This window comes from Phalacrocorax aristotelis, chromosome 3, assembly GCF_949628215.1.
Source record: "Phalacrocorax aristotelis chromosome 3, bGulAri2.1, whole genome shotgun sequence".
NCBI classification, from domain to species: domain Eukaryota; kingdom Metazoa; phylum Chordata; class Aves; order Suliformes; family Phalacrocoracidae; genus Phalacrocorax; species Phalacrocorax aristotelis.
Genome location: NC_134278.1, coordinates 104,895,078 through 104,917,302, shown reverse-complemented (window position 1 = coordinate 104,917,302; position 22,225 = coordinate 104,895,078). Strand labels below are relative to the sequence as shown.

Genomic DNA, 22,225 nt, shown 5'->3' with positions numbered 1-22,225 from the left:
CCAGTTCTGTTTAATACCTTTGTCAATGATCTGAACAAGGGGATCGAGTGCACCTCAGTAAGCTTGCAGATGACACCAAGATGGGCAGGAGTGTTGATCTGCTTGAGGTAGGAAGGCCCTACAGAGGGACCTGGACAGGCTGGATCAATGGGCCAAGGCCAATTGTATGAAGTTTAACAAGGTCAAGTGCCAGGGCCTGCACTTTGGCCACCAAAACCCCATGCAACGCTACAGGCTTGGGGAAGGGTGGCTGAAAAGTTGCCCAGCAGAGAAGGACCTGGGGGTGTTGGTTGACAGCCAGTTGAATATGAGCCAGCAGCGTGCCCAGGTGGCCAAGGTGGCCAACAGCATCCTGGCTTGTATCAGGAATAGTGTGGCCAGCAGGAGCAGGGAGGTGATAGTGTGCCTGTACTCGGCACTGGTGAGGCCACACCTCGAGTACTGTGTTCAGTTTTGGGCCCCTCACTACAAGAAGGACATTGGGGTACTGGAGCGTGTCCAGAGAAGGGCAACGAAGTTGGTGAAGGGTCTAGAGAACAACCCTTATGAGGAGAGGTTGAGGCAACTGGGGTTGTTTAGTCTGGAGTCCTTTCAGGTAGTTGTAATGAGGTGGGTGTTGGTCTCTTCTCCCAAGTTACTAGCAATAGAATGAGAGGAAACGGCTTCAAGCTGCATCAGGGGAGGTTTAGATTGGATATTAGGAAAAATTTCTTTACTGGAAGAGTGGTCAGGCACTGGAACAGGCTGCCCAGAGAGGTGGTGGAGTCACCATCCCTGGAGGTATTTAAAAGATGTGTAGACGTGGCACTTGACGGCATGATTTAGGAGACATGGTAGTGTTGGGTTGATGGTTAGACTTGATGATCCTAGAGGTCTTTTCCAAGCTTTAGGATTCTATGATGTATATGAAGTCTGATCCCTTACCTGAGAACCAGAATATGTCCTAATGTACCCCTGATATCTTCTTTAATGCCATCCTTCTTTAAGACACAAAGCTTTTCACCTCAGTAAGGAATATGTGTTTGAGCCATAAAACAACCTATGCCTTCCAAAATGTTGAAAGTTGCAAATAATTGAAAAGTAGTTTGGCAGATGTAAGCATGCTGGCAGCACCAGTACAATAGCCTGTGATGAAGATGGATGGAAAGACTCTGATTTCTCATAGATTGCAAGGGACTTTGGATCAAATCTTTACCACAAAAGATTCTGGCAATAAACTGTGGCTGCTTTTGGTAAAAGATTATGGCAGTGAGACTTCTAGTTAAAGAGTAAGCACACTCCTGTTGGGAGGTAGGTTACAACCAAAATAAAGAAGAAATATATATTCCTATTTCAGATAGAGGTCAAAGTTGGAAAATTTTGTCCCTTGGCCCACAAAACTGGTTTTGCCAAACAACAAAATTCAGTTTCTGCCTTCTCAACATTTTGCTTCCTGAAGAGCTATATAAAATAATCTGCTTTGCAAAAGAAAGTTGATAGCATTAAGTAAAAATTATACTATGAAAAACCCTTGCAAATGTATCATGTTGCTATGCTTTTTACAATGTTACCAGTAAAATCATTAGATGAATTATCTCATATACTTCAGTACAAATACAGTTACCTATACAAACTCATGCCCGCATACATTCATATCCATTTATGTGAATTGTAGAGTGGTAATTAATGAACTCCATTTACTATATCTTCAGTACAGTTGACTTTTGGTCATGTTTTCCTACCAGTGAAATCCTGTTGAATGACATTCCCAGGTAATTGCATTATAGCACTCTGTGATGTTTAAGCATCACAGGAGACAGTAGTTATCTCAGGACAAATATCCTTAGGTATGTCTCTCCCTGGTATTCCATTAAATTGAGACCTCACCTGAGGAGTCCTTGAAATTCAGAAACTCAGCAGCTGATAAATATTTTAGCTGTTAAGCCTTTTCCTAGAGCGTTATTGTCCCCTTCTAACTTTAGGAAAGGTGAACTCCTTTGGGCATGGCTAGATGGAGCCATCTCCCGGCCAGACAGTAAAGAAAACTCTTGAGTATGAATGTGTCCTATGTTCTGCCCTGGTAACCTTGCTGCAAACAAACTAGGCATAAACTGTAAAGGAAATGCTCCCTGCAGACTGGAAAAGTTAGGTTCCAGTTTCAGCTTATAAACTTAACAACCAAAAATTAGAAACCAGCTGAATGGATGCTTTATATGATACTTCCTTGTGCATTGTATGAACTGCTGGAGAAGAAGGTGAACCGCTGAGTGTGGTTCGTTACTAGCTCCTGATAGAGCAAAGGCATAGTGGTAAAAATTTTTTGAATGACAATAGATTTTGGGTGAATCATTCCTAAAATCCTGTTTAACTGAATAGACATGAGCTGGATGATGTTAACAAATCACTTAGTTTCTGGTATTTTGTTTGCCTTGGGCTGTGATAAACTCTACCATTTGGTGGTTGGCTGTCTTCTGTTCCAGACAGAGCCCTGTCTTCTACCTCACTTGTGATCATGCAGGTGTTGAAGTATATCTATTTTTGCAATGTGGATTCACCTCTTGGATAGTTGAGTAAACCACTACAGCTCAACACATTTTATTGATGAAAAGGCTTATTGACATGAGAATAACAAAATTTCTGCCTGTGAGGGCTTCCATACAAAGATAACCATCAGTAAAATTCTTTATTTGCATATAATCTCTGTGATGATTAGATAATTACAGCTACGAAAAAACATTTTTCTTCATGAGAGTTAATCTTGTTACTGTAACAAGATATTGATATTTTGGGGCCAATATTACTTTGACTGTTTTAGTACAGGATGCAGATACATAAAGCATGTACCCGTACGGACTACTTTGATGTGCCTGAAAATGTTTTACTGTAGAGTCTCTTCACTTGTGGGGAGATACACATATCAAACTTCTACTTGCAGCAACACAAATTAGGAGCTCGATTTTATTTGTCATAACACAGCTGAACTGCAAGTTTAAGGCTTTTGTTTTGTTGTACTGAAAGATATGGAATGTGAGTTATTTTGTGTTGTCATGAGCTCTGGGTGAACGTAACTTTTTTTTGTGGAAATTAAGCGTCTGTTCTCTATAGCTGTATTGCACCTGAAAGCTCCATTACAGACACCTCTGAAATGTATCATTTTTTACTCTAGCGCTGGAAGGAAGGAAATGACCGGTGCTTACGGCAGTGGGAGTCAAAAAAGCTGCCTTCAGCCGACACCTATTTTATCCACCTTTTTTATTGAGTATGATCAGTTCAGCTCAAGTCCCTGCCCCCTGGTTTCCTCCTCTGCAAAATGGAGATAATGTTTGCATACCCAACAGGGATACTTGTTACTGCAGGTGCTATTTTTCTTTACTAGGGCTAAAGGATTCATATAAGGATTGAGATGTGTTTCAAAGTCAGCTTTCTCGGGATATGAACACATTATGTATTCCAGGGCAATATTGAAATTTGGTACAGCGTTGTTATTTGCAGCAGCTGGGAAGTCCTTTCATTCAAACTATCCTCAATGACCTCTACCTTAAATAATGATATATCAGAAGTTGAATCAGTTTTTCTGTGTTCACTCTTTAATTATTATGAATGATTAGCAATTATTGTCTAAAATTTGCATACTCCAAACCATTTTCAAGAGTGGATGAATTTAGATCATCATTTATTCAAATACAACAAAATGCTTTGCTATGAATTTTTGCATGGGTAAGAAAATAGAAGTTGTAAGAAATTTAACTTTTTTTTTTTTTAGGAAAAGAACTAAGTTAAAAATACTTTTGCACCTATAACTATTAAGTCTGCTTTAATTTTAACTGTATTGTTTTTCAGGGGGATCAGATATTGAGTACCTAGATTTTTATAAGCCAGTGGTGTGGTTCTGGATCCTTGTTGGGCTTGCTTACTTTGCAGCTGTCCTCAGCATGATTGGAGACTGGCTAAGAGTCATATCAAAAAAGACAAAGGAAGAGGTAAGAACATTTTGAAAGGGGAAGAAATACTAATTTTTAAAAGCCTTGATTAGAAGTCAGGTGAGCTTATAGCTGTTTTGCTCTTAGGGCATAGGTCATAACTGTTGATGTATGAAGTATATGCTGCAGCTCAAGCTACAGCAAACTTAGTAGCACTCCAGTTGAACATAGAGTGATTTTTACACGGCTGCATATAAAATGAGATTAAATGTATTATTAAATTCAGTGTATATGCACAACTGCATCAGATTTAAAGGAAAAAAATTTCTCTAAAAGGATTATTCTAGACAGGAGAATGTAGTCCTTAATTTTTGAGGCAAAAATCATTTAGCTTTGATAGTTTCTATATGGGACACAGGTATGTAAAAAAAATACTAAATCACTAAATGGTTATATTCAAGATATCTCTGATCATTTTATAGTGCTAAGAGAATAAATGTTTCATATCATGCAAGGTATTGGAATTAATTATTTAAATATTCATGGGTGTATTTTACCATAATATCTTCAGTGGCATGCCTAGTTATTTGTAGTCAGGTGCTTTGTTTTCAATTCAGGTATATTTTTACTTGTAAATGTGTATTTATTATTCCAATGATGCTACAATATTTTACTTTAAATTTTGTCTTTTAAGAAAATGTCCTGGTTTTGAAAATGTTAGAGGGTAAATAAAGTTTCCTTTGATTGCAGCTAGTGCAGTTCAGGTTTACTAGAAGTTTGAGAAATAAATTAATTTTGGTCTAAGTAACATATTATTTCCCCCTAATTTAACTTAAATTCTTCTGTATGCATCGGGTCATTTGTGTTACTTAAATATAAAAACTCTAATTCCTTTCTGATGGAATGAATATGTTGGTTACTGTGCAGTGGCCTACTACTTATATTGTTTTAAATTGTTTTCCTAGCTGTAAGGCTCGACGTCAACACTTAGATGTAATCCTTGAATTCCCAAAGACTTTGCTGTAGAGGGTAGCTTACCCCCCCTATACACCTTCACTCACTGCAGACCCTCAGAGTCCCTGCTGCTTTCTGACCAGAAGGCAGCAGTGATGGTGACAGCAGGCAGGAGGAGGCGAGCTGAGTGCTTGGGCAGGGTTAAGCCCACTTTGTGAGGCATGTGGAGTGGGCAGCCCTTTTTCATTACCCTTGCTATGCTCATTGCTCTTTACAGTTAGACACAGCATTGTGGCAGGTCTGTTCTAAGTACGCTCTTACCAGACATTTCATAAACACTTAGCTCTGAAGCAGAGGACAATATTTATTTGATCAGTTCCTTTTAAAGAGTACCGCCTTCTGCCCCTGTGATGTAGATTTGAAAGGGTATTTATAACTCACACAACAAGGTTTACTAGTGTCCTTCACAGATATGGAGCAGCAGGTCTCACACAAGTGTTCCCATTTACAAGTTCAACAGTTTGCAGAATCACCATTTTGTTTTCTGGAAAAGCATTGAGGGTGTCTTTAATACCCAACCTGCATGATTTACACTGACTGCAGGGAAACCAATACATCACTTTGAATGCCATTAACCTGCCTTTTTTTTTTCATCATTATTTCGAACTTCAGAATTAGGTTGACCTAGCCCATTTTTTCACTCTGAACTAGGAAGAAGAAAGAGCTGGGCAAGCACATGTGGTGTTTCCACTGTGCACTCTCCTAGTGTCTAAATGTTCTCAACTTGGAGCATTTCCTAAACTGCATTTAGTTTCCCTGGGTTACTTGTTTCTGGATTCTTGAAAAAATGTGATATGACTGAAGCACTATGACTTGGGACTGCAAAAATACCTTGCTCAGGCTTGGTTTTGCTGCATTTCCTCAGACGCTGGTGACATAGTCTAGTTCTTCACACTACTTCCTAGAATTAATCTGGTCTTTGATCTCACTTTTCTCATACTCTCCTCTCTTATCCAGACAGTAAGATCTCTGGATAAGATGCTCTCTTGTCTGTATAATTGTACATAGCACACTGAGGGTTTAACCTTGTTTAAAGTGTCTCATTATCCATGTTATTGTAATGATGATAATATATTAATAGTATTTGAATTTATAGTATCTTGTTTTTATTATATACTCAAGCTATTCAATATAGACTGATTTTGGAAAAGATTTGAAGAAATATGAATTCAACAAACTCATGGATTCCTTTAACACATTAAATACATTCTTATATCTATCAAGTAAAACTCCATTTGCCAGGTTATGCAGCACAATTCTACGCCAGACTCTTTTCTCAGGCACCAGGAATGTATGCCCTATTTCATCTTTCTATTCTTTCTCACCTTTGTAGCCTAAACAAGCATAATCATTTTGTCTACAGAAAAGAAAACCTCATTCTTCAGATATATCCAAATTCTCTTGGCTGATGCAGGTATTCAGGATTTTGCTGTATACAAAGTGTCTCGCGCGTTAGGTTTGATTAAAGACAGACATAACATAATTGGTACCACTTGTTCAATTAATCATATCTCTGATGTTCAGAAGTCTCCCTCCCCCTACTTCTTAACCCATTGCTCAGGCATGTCTGAGAATTCATAACAGAGAGAAAATATTTTAGCTGTTTAAAAGTGCTAGTTTTAAAAATGACAGAGACCAGTCTGAGAACTGAATTATGGCATGGCATAGCACAAGTTGTGTGCTAGTTAGAAAATATGAAAAATTATTTCCGTATTCTATCCTAATGATACTTTGTAGGAAGAAAGTTATATAAAAATATTGCATTTGGTATAGGATTTGCTGTGTTTGAACAGAAGCACTGTACAGATATTCACTTTACAATTAGCATTTTATGATTAAAAACTGCTGCTCTTAGCTCATGCTTACTATCTGCCTAGGAAAATTTGAGTGAAGAAGCTGAGGGAGTTTAGTGGAAATGTAATCATCAAGTCTCCTCTATGTCAGCAGAAGCCAGAGGAGACTCTGAATTCCTTGTATTGTCTGTTTTTTCAGTTAAACCTAAATTTACGATGTTCTGTTCCAACTTTTGTGGATGCAGATTATAGCGGAGGAGCATATCTGGAGTTCAAATAGAAATGAGTGCAATGGAAAATCCTAGTTCTAAGTACGTTTTTTGACTGCCTTTTAAGGAAACATTCTGTCAGACCTTGAAGAAGTAGCTCATTATACCTAAAGGTAGCCTTTGAAATTAGAAACAATGTTATATACTGAAATATACTGAAATACAGAGGCTATGATAAAATCTATAGGACCATAATTAATGCACTCTGAAAACTGTAACAGTTTAACGTATTTCCTAGGTAATATAAGACAATGAAAATCTTCCTTCATGAAACTTACTATGGGTATCAACACCTGCAAGTAAACAAGATTTTGTGTGGGATTTGTGTCATATTTTTAATTTGAAAAATAGTAGTAGCCTCCCGTGTTTTAGGTACAGGAGGGAGCAGATCATTCAGTAGCGATCATAGAATCATGGAATCATTAAGGTTGGAAAAGACCCTTAAGATCATCAAGTCCAACCCATCGGTTGTGTTGATTTCAGTGGTCTAAGACAGAGGGCCGATAGCAGCCAAGTCCAGTGAATTGTACCAGAGTCCAGGATGAAGACAGAGGGATTGCAAGTGTTGAAAAGGTCCTCTCTTTACTTCCCCTCAACAACCAAAACTATGTAACAGCTGAGGTATTTGATACCTTTTTTGATAGGCAGCTGTAATAATATATTTTTTTGCTTTTTCCTGTAGTCTAAAGTAAAAAATAGTTTATCATAGCATATTTAGGGACACTATTGTGAAAGAAAACCTCCATATTCCACGAAGTCGACTTGCTGACAATATCACCTAGTATCTGTAGTCCTGTTCACATTTTTCTTAATGCAGTTGCATTGTTCTTAAAAGCAGTTTATGTAAGACTTTGCAGTAATAATATTTCAACAGAATAAAACTTTTCTTTTTTCAGGATACTTCCAGGAAAGTTTGCCATATGCAAGTGGAACTGAGATTAAAAAAATGTGATCAGATATGCACTGTTGCACAATAATGCTGTTTTTGGATATTAAAATCCACATAACCAGAATGTCTGTCAGTTGCTCAGGTGGCTTTTGTCTCCTGAAATACTCTTGAGAGTTTTGAATGCATCAAATGGGGAGGGAAGTGAAAGACAAGTAGAGACAGAAGTGGGAGTTTTAGAAGGATAGATCTGCTGCTGGAAGCAGTTCATACAGTAAGATAGATGAAGTGTCAGAAAGTCACTGGAACATGCTGTGTGCTGTAATCTTAAGTAGGCGATCTGTCTCTGAAGTTCAGCTTCAGCTGTACTAGCTTGCCTTAAATTCCCTCCTCTTCATTATTCTCTATACTGTGATTACTCAGAGCACTTTTAAAGTCTTCTGATTTTAGTCTTTTTGAAAGGTAAAACTCCAGCAGGATTTTTTTCCTTGTCATATTTTACTTTTACTTCAGTATGCAGTATTTACTTCTGAATTTCAGCATTTCCAGGAAAAATGCCTACCCAACCAGGAATCTTGGTCTCTTGAGCTATACATTTCAAATTCCTGTTTTTAAAATTAAGTGATTATGTCCCTTGGCCTCACAATAGTCTTGTTGTTAAGCTCTAGTCCAGACTCCATTCAAGTCAATAAAGATGGGTTTCATCTCCAGTGTAGATATCAACATCTGACCTAGTCATCTACATTTCCTTTGTAGTCAGGGGAAGGAAATAGGTGTTTCTAGCATGATCCATTTGAATTTTTAAGGCATCTACCATATGAGATGAATTGCATCCTGGCAGAGACCAATCTCTTCACTGTATATCAAGAGTCCAGGTGACTGACTCATGTTAGACATCAGCTCAGTTTGGACAAGTGATTTTTCATGCTGGGTGTCTTTCTTTTGAATTGAACAATATAGATCCCAGCTTTAAAGACCAAGCCTAAGATTTCATGAGAAATATCACATTTAATTCTTGTGGAAATTCAAGCGGCAATTTTTATCTTTGATATTTATAAACAAATTAAACAAATTCAACCCATTTGAATCATCATTCAGTTTAATTTTCTTGGCACCCGTGGCAGAGCTGTCACTCATGTTTGTCAAAACAGAATTAGGTTTGTCGTGATGATGCCATGGAGATTATCGCACTCCCTATATTTGTTGTCTTTCTATTTTACTAGCTTCAGGCTAAAGGTGCTTACCCAGCATAAGGGTCCCAGACTAAAGAGAACTTGAACTCATCTCTCATATCGCCCCAAGGAGGGACCTCAAATGTAGGCTGTATGCATGAAAAGATTAAAAAAAGAGTGGACTCAAGTGAGAAACCATTTTGCAAGGTTTCAGTGAGTTGAACTGGCATACCAGGCAAACAGATAGGCCTCAGAGGCTATTCAGTGAGGGTGTGTGATCAAGGAGGAGGAAGAAGTTCTTTCAGTGGTGGTGAGCTCTTAATCTGGCTCTCTCTGTTTTAAGAAACAAAATCTGTTCACCTAGAAATGAAGGTGATAAGAATAACCTTCAGTCTGGTGTTCAGAGGCTTTTTACAAAGGCGTGAGCCAATTGCTGATCCATTGTGCATTGTTTTAAGCGACACAGATCTGCTTCTGTTAAAGAAACAACTATTTGGGCTTTTTCTTACAAAAAATTAAAAAAAAAAAAAAGCACTATTTTTAAGAATATTATATTCACAAGTTCAATGGGTAGGTAGACTGACTTGATGGAAATCTGTTCCTAGGCAGCACTGGATCAGAAATATTTGTGAGACACAGTCGTGGTGTGAAAGCAGTTGCATGTGAAGTCCTTTTGCAAGGCAGCGCTTAATAGGGATGACACAATTCCAGGATGGGCAAACAGGGGATCACTGGGTTTCTGTAGGAAAGTGGTGCTACTGCTGCAGATGTTATTAAAAGGTATATTAACAGAAAACAGTCCCTAGATCTGTGGCCTAAACTTGGAAAGAATGCAGAGAGCTACAAAAATGGCAAAAGAACGGTCTGAAGATCAGTCCACCTAGCATGAAGAGTTTTTTCCAGTCCATCCAAGATGGACAGAAAAGTGTGTTTGAGAAGGAATAGCCACATTCAAAAATGTGATTGTTTCTAATAATTTCAATGAGATGGTGAAAAATATAAAATCTTTCTACAGTAAATGTATCCATAGGTCTCCAGTCAAATTTGACTAGCAACAGAACAAAAAAAAAAACAACCAAAAACAAAAAAAACCCAACCAACCAAAAAACAAACCCAAAACTGAAAGATGGGAGTACAGTCCCTCCATAACATCTTGGAGATGTATAAAGATTGGTATTGTTGTAAGGAGAAGGTAGAAATGGCTGATTTGATTTTGAACGCAGTTTGACCTCTTCCCTTCTCAAGAGATTGTAAGTCAACCTGGTGGTGTTCTCGGTCCTGCCCTAGCAACAGTCTGTAATACTGAGTTTCTATATCGATCACACTTTTACAAGTACACTGTAGTACTATGTGCAGTAATGAATATGAGAGAATGTGTTGTTCTGAGAGTCCCAGGAAAACTAATCTGCTGATGGTTTTTGACAATTTTTTGAGATGTCTTTCCTCATAGCTTTGTGTCCTTTGGCCACGTGATGCCTGCTTAACTTCAGATTCAACACACACACAAAGGTACCATCTACACTGTTATCATTTTAGTGTGGTTTATATCTATATCACACCTCTTAGCTGGGCATATTAAAGCCCTTTAGAGACAGCTGTTTGTTACTGCATATTAAGTACCAGGTCCCAAAGTGATGCTGCTGTGGTACCAGGTACAAAAGACGCGCTGCCTACATACACTTCCATGAACTAGCGAGGCATGCTGTGCTTGCGAAGGCAGGGGGGCACTCTCGGTGCCTCGCCTGCCAGACCCTATGCCTGGTCCTGTTCTCCCACAGTGCTCCCCCTTCCCTCACTGGATGGTTCAGAGGAGATGGAAATGCCTCCAGTGCAGGCTGCATACAACCACGTAGTGATGGCGAGAGCTATTGAATTTGCAAAAATAGAACTAGAGCAAGTGACTTACACTTCATGATAAGAGAAACTGATTAAAGAGAGCTCGGTTATAGCAGTGGCATTTCTTGGAGTTAATTACCCATGAAGATTCCTTGAATGTACATTATCATGGTTTACATTAGGAAATCTTGATCTCTGGAGACAAGATGTAATTGATCCTTTATGTCACTGTGACAAACATATCTGTGATTTAACTCTATTGACAGAGTGATATTTAATCTGGAATCTGTTCAGCCCACATCTTCATGATTAACATTCCTGAAAACTTTACTTTTTTGAAACTAATCTCAGTGCTTAGATATTGTTAGGCAAAGATGCCAAAACATTTTAGTAATACTGCGTGTGTATGCATTTGATAGCTGTCTTTTGGATGAGTCCCCAGACAAAGCCAGTTCAGCAGAATACCCTTGCATCTTCAAGAAGTTGTGTTGACAGTGAGGAAACTGCTTTGCAGTCATGGATAAAAAGGACTGAAGAAACTATGGAATGTTTTCCTTTACAAGGGGCGAGTGCAGCTGTAATACTAGTGTTTAAACAACCAAAGTGGAGCTTTAATATTTCACACAAATATTACTCCAGATATTGTCATTAGAAAGTTAAGAAACAAATGATTTTTTTGCTGGGACTTGACCATGTAGTTACAATAGCCATTCCCTACTCAGTACCAAGTCAAAATTAAAAGTTCTTTTTTAATATTTTCTTTAGCATATCTTTATAAGCTTAAAAAGTCCAATGGGTTTATGAAACAGTCGTCATCTCTTTCCTGTGGTAGAAAGTTGAGACAGTCTTTCAACTGCCTGTGGTTTGTATTTCATTATGCTTCTAGTATAATTCTTAAAATGCTTGCTATTTCTGGACATGGCAAAGTCATTGGCTGTATAGTGATGACAGAATGCTGTTCTCCTGAATCACCTTAGGCTCAGCTGGTAGGGCTTTATGTAAATCTAAATAGTTTCTTATGGCTAATACTGGTGGATGTAATTCATTCTCATCAGTTTGAAAGAGGGGCTAAATGGCTCTCTGAGGTAGATGAAACAACTAAACAGAACAGCTGATTTTGATAGGAAAGTGTCAGCATCTTTTTTTATCTTTGGAAGTTATTAATGAAGCAGAACACTAGACACTGAGATAATCAGGCCAATAACTTGTACAGTATTGAGACACACACACATTCAGCTCTATGCAAAGAGGTTTCTGATGGGTAATATTCAATAATAGTTCTGAGGAGGTATCTGACATAGAATTGTTCAAATTTCTGGGGAAAAGAAAAAACAAAACCTAAACAAAACAGATAAGCTAAAATAAATGTGACCGTTAGTATATCTGGTTCTGATTTTGTAGACTTTTTTTTTCAATTTTGTGGGCTATCTGTTTTTATTTTGTTGAATCAGACCATGATAGAGCAAAAGGGCCATTTCTGCATCTGCCATCTGTCACATTGCCACAAAACATATTCCCACAGTTGCCACCATAGATGTTCCTCCACAAAAAAATAATCAAAATTCATGGGCTCTCTGCATTCCCATTGGAGAATGTGGTTTATTTCATCCAAGGCATCAGATGTGCTCATGGAATTTATGTGGGTGAAACCAAACAATCATTGCTCACCAGAATGAAGGCACAAACATCACTTATTACAGGACTGAATAATCCAATATCCAGTGGGAGAGCATTGTTCCCAAAATGTTTCTGACCACCATTGCTACAAAAATACAACTCTGGAATTTAAATGTTACTCCAGAAGATGGCAATTTCACAAAGTAGAATCATTTCCCCTCTAATATTTGTCTGAAAAACAGACGGACATCTATACCAGTCAGGGGGAACCAAAAAAGAGATCACTTACTGCTTCATTTGTGTCATTCATTTTGAATGTCTTTAAGCCTGGTAGCTTAAAGACCTGGTGTTAGAAGAGTTCTCTGCTAGGGTCCTGTTAGAATGAAGGAATAGACAATAGTGGTGAAATGCCTGGGAAAGCTCAGCATAGGTATCTCATTAGTACCTGTGCTATTTCTACACTGCATTTTGCTACTGTTTCCTGTTACCTTTAAAGACAAGTAGAGCACCACCTTCCCTAAATACCTGTCCACAGATTGCAGCACAGTGGGGTTTGGGTACTTATTAAGAATGCTATAATTACAGAAATACTAAAAGCCAGATAATTGGGATGGGAATTTATTTAGTTGAACTTTAAATGAGATTCCTTTAATGTACAGAAAATGCATAGGCTTCAAAACAAATGTCTGTGAAACTTGTCTTTTTCTCTTTTGCACTCCAGTCTTTTCTTTCTAGCCTATAGACAACTGATGTAGTGAACATGAATTTGTGGCCAGCAGTAGCTCAGGTGGGAAGAGGTGGTGTATGCTTGCCCAAAACTGCAGAAAAGTGACATGGCAGCTAGACAAACCCTCCTACCCACACAAGGAATCAACCCACCCAGCAGCTGCCTTGTTAAACCCATCAACTCTCTCCATACCTCCTTTTTTTTTTTTAATTTTTATTTTCAAATGGGACTTTGAGAGCAATTTCTGCGAACACTGGATGAGTTTCTTGAAAGCTAAGACAAAATGTTAAGTACTCTACTCTGCTGCCTGGGTAATGTGACATGTACATGCTCTTTCTAGTTTTGTCTCTGAGTAGCATATTTTTAAGTTATTTTTAAGTAACAGAGTAAGTACATTGGAAAGGAAAAAATGAAGCTGTGAAACTTTGGAGAACACATGAGGTATAAATGTTAGAAATTATATACTGAAGAACATCTAGAGCATTAAGAATATCTGTAAGGAAGGACACTTTTTTTCTTTTTCCTAAAATGCTGTCAGATGGATATCTCCAGCTCATCTACTTGCTATTTAATTAATTTTTTTGGCTTGCGCTAACATGGCCATTGTAAAATGTATGAGCCCTATATGCCAAAAGAAACAACAAAGTACAGCTATGAAAGAAAAAGCTACACACATTATTTAGAAATATATATTTTCATTTTCATTTTATTGCATAGCATGTATAATTTTAATTTTTTTCTTATTTGGTACTTAGTGGTTTAGCTCCTCCCAAGTATATCATAGCTTTCATGTCATACATCTGAGTTCCATCCAAGCAGGATATCTTTCTTCCCACTCTGTAAGTAGATTAACTGGTTATACTGTACTGCTGGGATTTTTCAAGAATCTCCCTGAGAGAGAGAAGTGAAACTAAAGCAAAGTTAAGTTAGACAAATGTGTATTCATTTTGGTCTATTTAGGGACACCCTTACTTAGGCTTGTGGGTTTTTTTCTGTTAGACCAGAGATGTGGCTTAATTCAAAGTACAGATTACTCATGTAAAGGTTATGGCTACGTAGCTTGTGCTGTCCAGACCACACTTAATAGGATCAGTGGTCTTCCTGCATGGTGGGCATTTTTGTTTGTACAAATATTTGGAAATCTGTTGTGAGCAGAGTGTCCAGAAAGATCCCCAAACTCCTGACAAGTATAAGGAATTAGAGTGAATGTACTGGAGAATGAAGCAAGTGCTTCAGTACCTTCAAATGCCTTTTTTTTTTTTTTTTTAAATTTTTAACAGTAGCATCGCCTTGGACACACTTACATTCTCAGTTATGCTGTTGGCCTCTATCCAAGTGCAGAGCTCAGCTACACAGCGAGAAAGCTAAAACATGGTGGCGATGAAAATGAATAGAGAGTTTTGGTCTCACCAGTGATATTGGCTGGGAGCCAGTTCTGGGTCATTATTAATTTAGATGGGTTTTGGCAGGAATAGGTGAAGGAATGTTTTTTTTCCTAGTTCTGTCAAATTCAGTATGTCTGTCTTTAAATGATATTGGTGATAACGCATGTGCACAGCCTGGGAGCTGCTTGATCATTCAGGAACTTCATGCAGTATTTGTTTGATGTATTGTTAAAAACGAAGAGCCAAACCCCCAAAAAATAAAAAGTGACTTTAACAGGAATGAGTAGACAGACTTGCAAATTGTACAGAGGCTCTTCCTCATTACATCCTAATAGAGTAAATGTGACATTTCCACCACAGGTAGACAGAGGCACCTTAACATAGACATTTAGAGGTGCTGTTAGAGATGACCTATGGCATTCGAGATATTCCCATGGGGCTGTCAGGTATGATGCAGAATGTATGGGATATCCAGGCCCATCTGCAGTGGTAGCTGGAGGTCAGGCAGCCTGTGCAAGGAATTGGCTGTTTATTTGATAGAAAAGTATCTAGTTTTTTGTGGTGAAGTGTGCTGTGTGGAATATTTAATTGTGTTACCATTACCATATTTCTTGAGAATTTGTCATTGAGACCTGTCTTCCCTGGACTCATAATGTAGGGAGGGTATTGCTTCATAAATATCTAATAAAGTCACTAGCTGTTGATGTTCAAAGTACAGTGTTAAAAGGTTAGAGTTGATGCTCCTTGTGAAATATGTCCAATGCCTTGCAGTCTAATTTGGATTTTGATGTGGAGGAAGTAAATCCTGGAGCTGGGCAAGGCACTGTGTCCCCATTACTGGTGGTATCTCTATTCCCCGAAGGTTAGGAGTGAGCAGCATCACCAGATTAGTGCTGCTTATTGTATGGCTGAGTCAGGTGCTATCACTGTGACATGTTTTTCCTATTACTTTTGAAATATTTTGTGTCATTCAGCCTTATGTAAGTACTTAGTTGTCAATAATTTCTGTGACTAAGAAGACTTGTCCTCATGTCACATTGCCCCCAACTATGACAGCTGCAGAGTCTACAGAGCTGTGAGCTGTAATGAGGCAAGAGAATTGGAGAAAAGTAAACAATTGTTACAGTAGGTAGGTATGTGAAGATTTTTTTTTTTGAGCAGCACAGGCAACTGGCTTTTCAATCACTTTGCATAGACATTTTGTGGCTGTCAGCCCCCAGATGAAGAGGAGCTGTAATGCAATACGATAAAATGTCATACCCTAAGGACAGAAAGAACCTGAACGTATACAGAAATGCCCCTATGGATAAAAGTGGGATCAAATCATAAAAGCAAGTTGCTTAGGTACACTGGCTGTTAAAAACTGCACATTTCTTTTACCATAACCTTTTGTGCTTGAGTCCATTAGTGCTATGGAATTAAGAGTTTTATTCTGAAAAGGTAACATTTTTGAGTGCATTTCAGTTCACACAAAAGCTAGGGGCTGAAAGCAGTAATTTGGGGCACGCATAGTTCACACAGCACTGAACATCTAGTTTCTCATGCTGTGCCAATTACCTCTGTTTTACTACTAATGCATTTCCATTCTGCTTAGCCATAGCGCTGCATTTTTCTATGATTTTAATAAAACTGAAATTGTGCCAAGCAGCAGCATAATTCTGGTCTATACGAAGATAGGATTGAGTCCACCATGTTCATGTTCCACATCACCTTAACTGGAACATGAACCCATCTCCAAAGGCATTATTTAACTATGTTCTTCAGCTACCTGCATAAACTTGGTTCCCAAAAGAAATCTAATTAAAATTTAGTAATCAGATATCATAACAACTGCAATTTTAAAATTCTCCTGAATAACTTACATGCACAAGAGTTAGAATATAGCAGCTTGCCCTGTGCAAGACAGGTCCATCACCAGCATGTGGTGAGGTGGGCTGGTGAGGGAATTCTGAGCCTATCCTAGGGGTTACATAGTCTTGCTTTCATCAGAAGGATGGCCAGCTGTTTTTTCTTTCCTGGGAAAACACGACAGAAGTGGGAACTGAAACTGCTAGCAAATGGAAGTTAAAAAGCATATGGGGAGAAAGTTCAAGATACGTGTAGCTTTCTGTAGGTTGCCAAGACACAATTTTAAAGCTACCAGTCTGATAACATCCCTTGAATTATGACCATGTGCAATGCCCTGGAGATGCATGCCTCAACAAAATAACTAGTCTGGCAAATGCTTACACAGCTGGTGAGGGGTACAAATCCATAGGGTAAAACAGGAAACAGTATACTGGCTCTTTGCTCCCCTGGACAGAAGCATGCTCCAGAATCTGAGTAGCCTGCCTTTAGTAAGACTTTGGAGAAGGACAAAGTTGCCCTGGGGTGTGCACAGAAACTGCCTGTCATATTTTTATTACTTGTTTACTACAAATAAAAATATCGTAGCAGCTGAAATGTTTCCGCATTAAGGATTTCATTTTTAGGTCTGAAGTGCAGTGTGTCTGATCCTAATTGCACAATTTAAATACTAATAATCGTTCAGCTGGGCAAGTCCTCTATGTATTACAGATGATAATCTTTGTTTTAGAAAATACACATAATGGGTCCACATTAGTCACCTGTGTAATTCACTGAAGCTGAGACAAATGTAATAAAATGAGGCCTGGGTGAAAAGATTTTTTTGTTCTGTTTCTGAAGGGGGAAAGTTTTCCTGAAACTCTGTCACTCCTGGGTCAGCTGATTATTTTTTACCTTCATTATATGCCTGTTTTCCACTGCACTGAAAAGCATGAATAAGCCTGTGGTGACTTTTCTCTGATGATTTACCCCCTATATTTCTCTGTGTTAACTTTTTTTTTAAAATTTCTATACTCACCAAATCCAAGCTTGCTTGCCAATGATTGAAAGTCGGGACTGAGCAGTACCAATTAGACTAATTTATTTAAGTGGGTTAATTCTTCTGAAATGCTTTGCTTTAGAATTATATCAGCAGTCTATCTTCCCTGTGCTATACCTTCCAACTGTTAAACTGCCTAAAAAAAAGAGATTTTGAGAGAAACAGTCTATTTCCTTTGTGATTATAATGTGATAATCTCCTCAAAAGGTGCTTTCTTAAACTATCTGGATGATTTATTTAATATTGTAAGAGTGTTTTGGTTGAAGTACAAAAGCAAAACTATAAGTAGCTTATAAATTACAAGGCCATAGTTAACCTCAGGCTATTACCTAAAGTAAGCTCCTCAGTCTACCTTATGCCATATCTGGGAAAAAATAAGGATAACTTGGGATTCTGTGCCAGCAGCTGCCTTCCTCCCCCTCCTCAGCCCTACCCTCAGAGCTTGGGCTCATGGGATGCTCCAGCTTTCCTAGTACTGAAACACTGAAATGGTGAAAACAATCTTAAGGGGTAAAAATGAGGGTAGTTTTTAGTGAAAGTGGATCAGCCTTTTCCAAAGCTGTCAATATAAAGACATATAGAGTTAGAGCACAGGAACCGAGGGAGCAGCAGGGGCTTATACATGTGTTCATGAAATGGTGGTGATGATACAGCTACCACCTTGCAGCCAACCTGACTGGAGATCTGGGCATAGCAGGGGAAATAGCCCCCTCCAGCTACATGGTAATTGTACAGCAGCCGCCTGCGGTGACCGGCAGGCTGCATTTCCTTTGGGTGTGATCGGTAACAGCTCCCGGAGTCCCACTCTGCAATTGTCTTCGTGCTGCTTTTTAGTATGTCACTTTGGCAGAGTCAGGGTGGTAAGCAGACATGTTGCTGACACGACTGAAACTGCTGCTGTATTGGTGCTACGTTTGAGCAAGCACAAAAAAAGATAATACAAGCAGCTGACGTTTTCCTTTCAAAAGCTTTTCTGTCTAATTTTAGAAAATTCTTTGCCAAGTCTCCCAGGGATCTTTCCAGAGACAGTAGAAGTGATCATAAATAACCCTGCACCCTTGTAACAATACACAGCACAGCCTGGATTGCTGGGATTTCAGCATCCCCTGACCAGCTGGGTACTGTGCAGCTGTCAGGGCTCTGTAGCTTCCCTGTATTGTTGACTGCCTATAATTAAAGAAAATTTAGCAGAAAAGATTTTTATTGTGTTTTTAGAATTATAGTTAACTCTTACCTAGTGCAACATTTCTTCTTGTTTAGTCGCTATCAGTAAGAGAGTGAGTCTGCAGCATGAGAAATCTGTGCCAGCAGCGGCTCTTTGCCAGCCCAAAGCCACACTGCTCTCTCACTAGGCTCTTGAGCCTAAACAGCCTTTAAAGCCCTCAGCCCCGTAATGCTTTTTGTTTGGTTGGTTTGGTTTTTTAATTTTTTTTTTTTTTTCATTTTTGCTGCAGGTAGGGGAATTCAGAGCCCATGCTGCGGAGTGGACAGCCAACGTCACTGCAGAGTTCAAAGAAACTCGAAGGCGCCTGAGTGTGGAGATCTATGACAAATTCCAGCGGGCTACCTCTATCAAAAGGAAGCTCTCTGCAGAACTTGCCGTCAACCACAATCAAGACCTGACTCCCTGCAAGAGAACCCTGTCAGTCAACCATCTCACCAGTGAGAAGGACATCTTGCCAGCTCTAACAAAGACAGACAGCATTTACATGAATGGTTTGACACCGCACTGTGCAGGAGAAGAGATAGCTGTTATTGAAAACATTAAATAGCTGTGACTTTGGATCCCAGTCCTTGAGAAGCTCTTGGCTTAGACTAGCCATACACCATTTTTTCTCCACCCTGTCGATGATCAATGCTAATAGCATTTTATATGTGTGCATGAGTTCCACAGAAACTACAGTCCAGAGTTACCATCGCATCTCTTCAAAGACACAAAGATGAATGGCACTTCTGTTATCGAAAGATGCTGGAACAAGCAACGTCTTCTGCCTTTATCTGCCCAGACTGTTTTTCACTTCTCCTAATGTGCCATATGGCCTCAAGAATGAATCACACTTGTTTATGGTAACAATGTAGCTTTGAGGGATCAGTCCTTAAAATTTCAGGGTCTACCTTACTGAGCCTAGGAATGGACCATTTCTGGACTACAACACATTTGTAAATGGCAAGAAATTCTTATGCAGCCTTTTACCTAAGAAATTTTTGTCAGTGCCTTATCTTTTGAAGAACCAGAACCTCTACAGTTCCTGTATGGTTTTTTGTTTGGTTGGGTTTTCTTGCATGAGAAGTGTATTTCATTTGAGCTTTCATTCTTCTTGAAACAATGGTGTTTTAAAGGTGTCTGTCATGAAGATACCAACCAGCATGAATGAATGCCAAAACTCAACAAGCGTCAAATGATGTTCTTAGCCCTAAATTTAAAGGCACTGCAGTTTCAAAAGTTGCGAACATGTCCCCCAGAAGCATTTTGTTTTACTCAGGTCCAGCTGATACTTGTTCACGCTGACTTGTAGAATTTGCAGACCCTCTTCAGGTCGTATTTTTCCAAGCAGTGTTCACCAGTCATTTGTTGGTTTTTGGGTTTTGGTTTTTTTTTTTCTGTCTCAGATGTACCAAAAAAACCTGCAGCTTATCTATCACTTAATTATTTGGTAGATGACAAGAGCAAATAAAAATTACTGTTTTGAGGAGAGGCAGGAGAGGCTTTTAATTGCTGTATTCTAATAACCACATCCAGAAAACAATGCAGAAAAATATAGCAATTTTTAATAAGCATAAACCTCCTGCCAGATATTTGCTCTGTGAAAAGGATTCTTAACTTCCTCTTTAAGTCAAGTCACACCAGACGCCATATGATATTTTACCCAGGAATCCTGCTGGAGTGCTTTCCTGAATGTCATGCTGTACAGTGGCTGCCTGTGCCGGAGCTGTGACTAACGTGGGAATGCAACTGAAACTGGTATCACTGTGACTTTCTACATTTCAAATAGAGATGGCTCTGAATATAAGCGCAGGCATGGAGAAGAGCTGATAAATAGCACAATCTGAATACCGATGATTGTTCAGACAGGATAGGCTGACGAGAAGCAGATCTAAACCAGACTATGGGTTTTCTTTATTGGTTTTAAGAAAACACATTAACTTTAATTTTGTATCTTCTGTTTTGCTTATATAGGTGTACATGAGATTCAGAAGAAATGCAGGATGGAATGCATAATTTTGCATTTTTTTCTTATGTTAGTCTGTTGTAACCTGGCTGTACATAAAACGAATAGAACAGGCCTTAAAGAATAATTTAGGCTCTGTGTAAATTAAAAAAACAAACGGGACTTTGCTGATTGGGCATGATTCAAGTGGCAAATCTTACAGCATCTCTGACCATTAGATAACATGCAAGATATGAATGTTAATGTTTTTTGGATGCTTAGCTTGTTTTCTAATAAATATAAGTTAATATGTAAATTCAGTCAATTCAGTGTAAATATCAGTCAATTAACATTTACAGAGAGTACGCTTTTAAAACTAAGGAAGTTCCACAACACAGCACCGAGTAATGCTCTTATAACAAAGACCCTTGTCTCCCCAGCACAGTGTTCTGAATGTCCACATGGCAAGGGTTCGTCTTGCCATGTATAAACTGTGAACTGCAATGAAAAATAAAGTTTTTAATGAAAATAAACTTTTCTGAATCTCCTGCTTGCTACAACTGGAATGCTAAGAAATAATTGTGAAACTGATTTTTGTGCTTTCATTGGTTACAGAGTATAGCAGTTTGCCACCTGCTTTAATTTCAGCTGGTTTAGCAATAAAGGCTTGGCTCACCCAGCACGGAAATTATTTTTTTTCTTGATATTAAAAATAATGTTGTTTGGTTGCTGTACCTTAAGTTGCGTTTCTTGCGATTTTGTTTCAAAAACTTGGAAGGCTGGAGTTTTCTTCTGTCGTGTGCTACAGAGCTGACGGTAATTGCTCTGACTTTGTACTGAGGGACGTGTGGGGAGCTCAGATCTGCTGCCCTGCCAGTTCTCCCATGCTGGTGGTAACCTTCTGCAGAAGTGTGTGAACAAGCAGCTCTAAGGGCAGTAGCCTTTTCACACCAGAGCAGTCATTTCTGCAGTGAATATTTTACAATGGACTCCTTAATTAGGTCTTGGCCAAGGGAACGTAGCCTGCAACTGGTGGTGGTAAGTGAAGAGGACTGTTTTCTTACATTGTTCCAATCTGGTTTGTGTGGGGTGTGTCTCAGTGCCTTTTGGATATGATTTTTCAGAAAGGGACTGGTAGTGTTTAAGATTTATTGCCTTTGACACTCAGAGATGTGCTATCTTAGTTTAAACCCTGGATCATTCTAAGAAGTTTGTTTCCATTTACCAACCTATGGAAGTGAGCGTCTATGTGGTTTCTTTAATTTTAAAGACACTTTTGGTCATCTCAGAATCTGCTGAAAAGAGTACACTGTTTCAAGATCCTGTGACAATGTTTGAGATATTATGGATATTTGTTAAGCCCATTCAGCATTTATTTTCCTTCATTTTGTATATGATCTCTGGGAAAAGAAACCCTGTTAATTTATATATAAAAGATATCGGTTCTTTTTTCACGTTTGTAACAGATCTAAATTGTCCTACCTTATTAAAATATATTAGATTTGTCTGTTTGGAACAAAGCATTAGCAAATAAAATCCTTTATTTGTAAGTTTAGTAACTGAAGAAGAAGAAAAGATGCAACAGTCCAGATGG

General features: G+C 38.6%; 1 protein-coding gene across 1 annotated transcript in view; it reads left to right on the top strand.

Moving 5' to 3' along the window:
• KCNK2 (potassium two pore domain channel subfamily K member 2) overlaps positions 1 to 21,257 on the top strand; it is an 82,011-nt gene extending 60,754 nt beyond the window's left edge. The window contains exons 6-7 of the mRNA XM_075089799.1: positions 3,820 to 3,959; positions 18,937 to 21,257. Coding sequence (XP_074945900.1) covers positions 3,820 to 3,959; positions 18,937 to 19,254 — 458 coding nt within the window. The 3' untranslated portion in view covers positions 19,255 to 21,257. The remainder of the gene's footprint in view (positions 1 to 3,819; positions 3,960 to 18,936) is intronic.
• Positions 21,258 to 22,225: the final 968 nt, after the last annotated feature.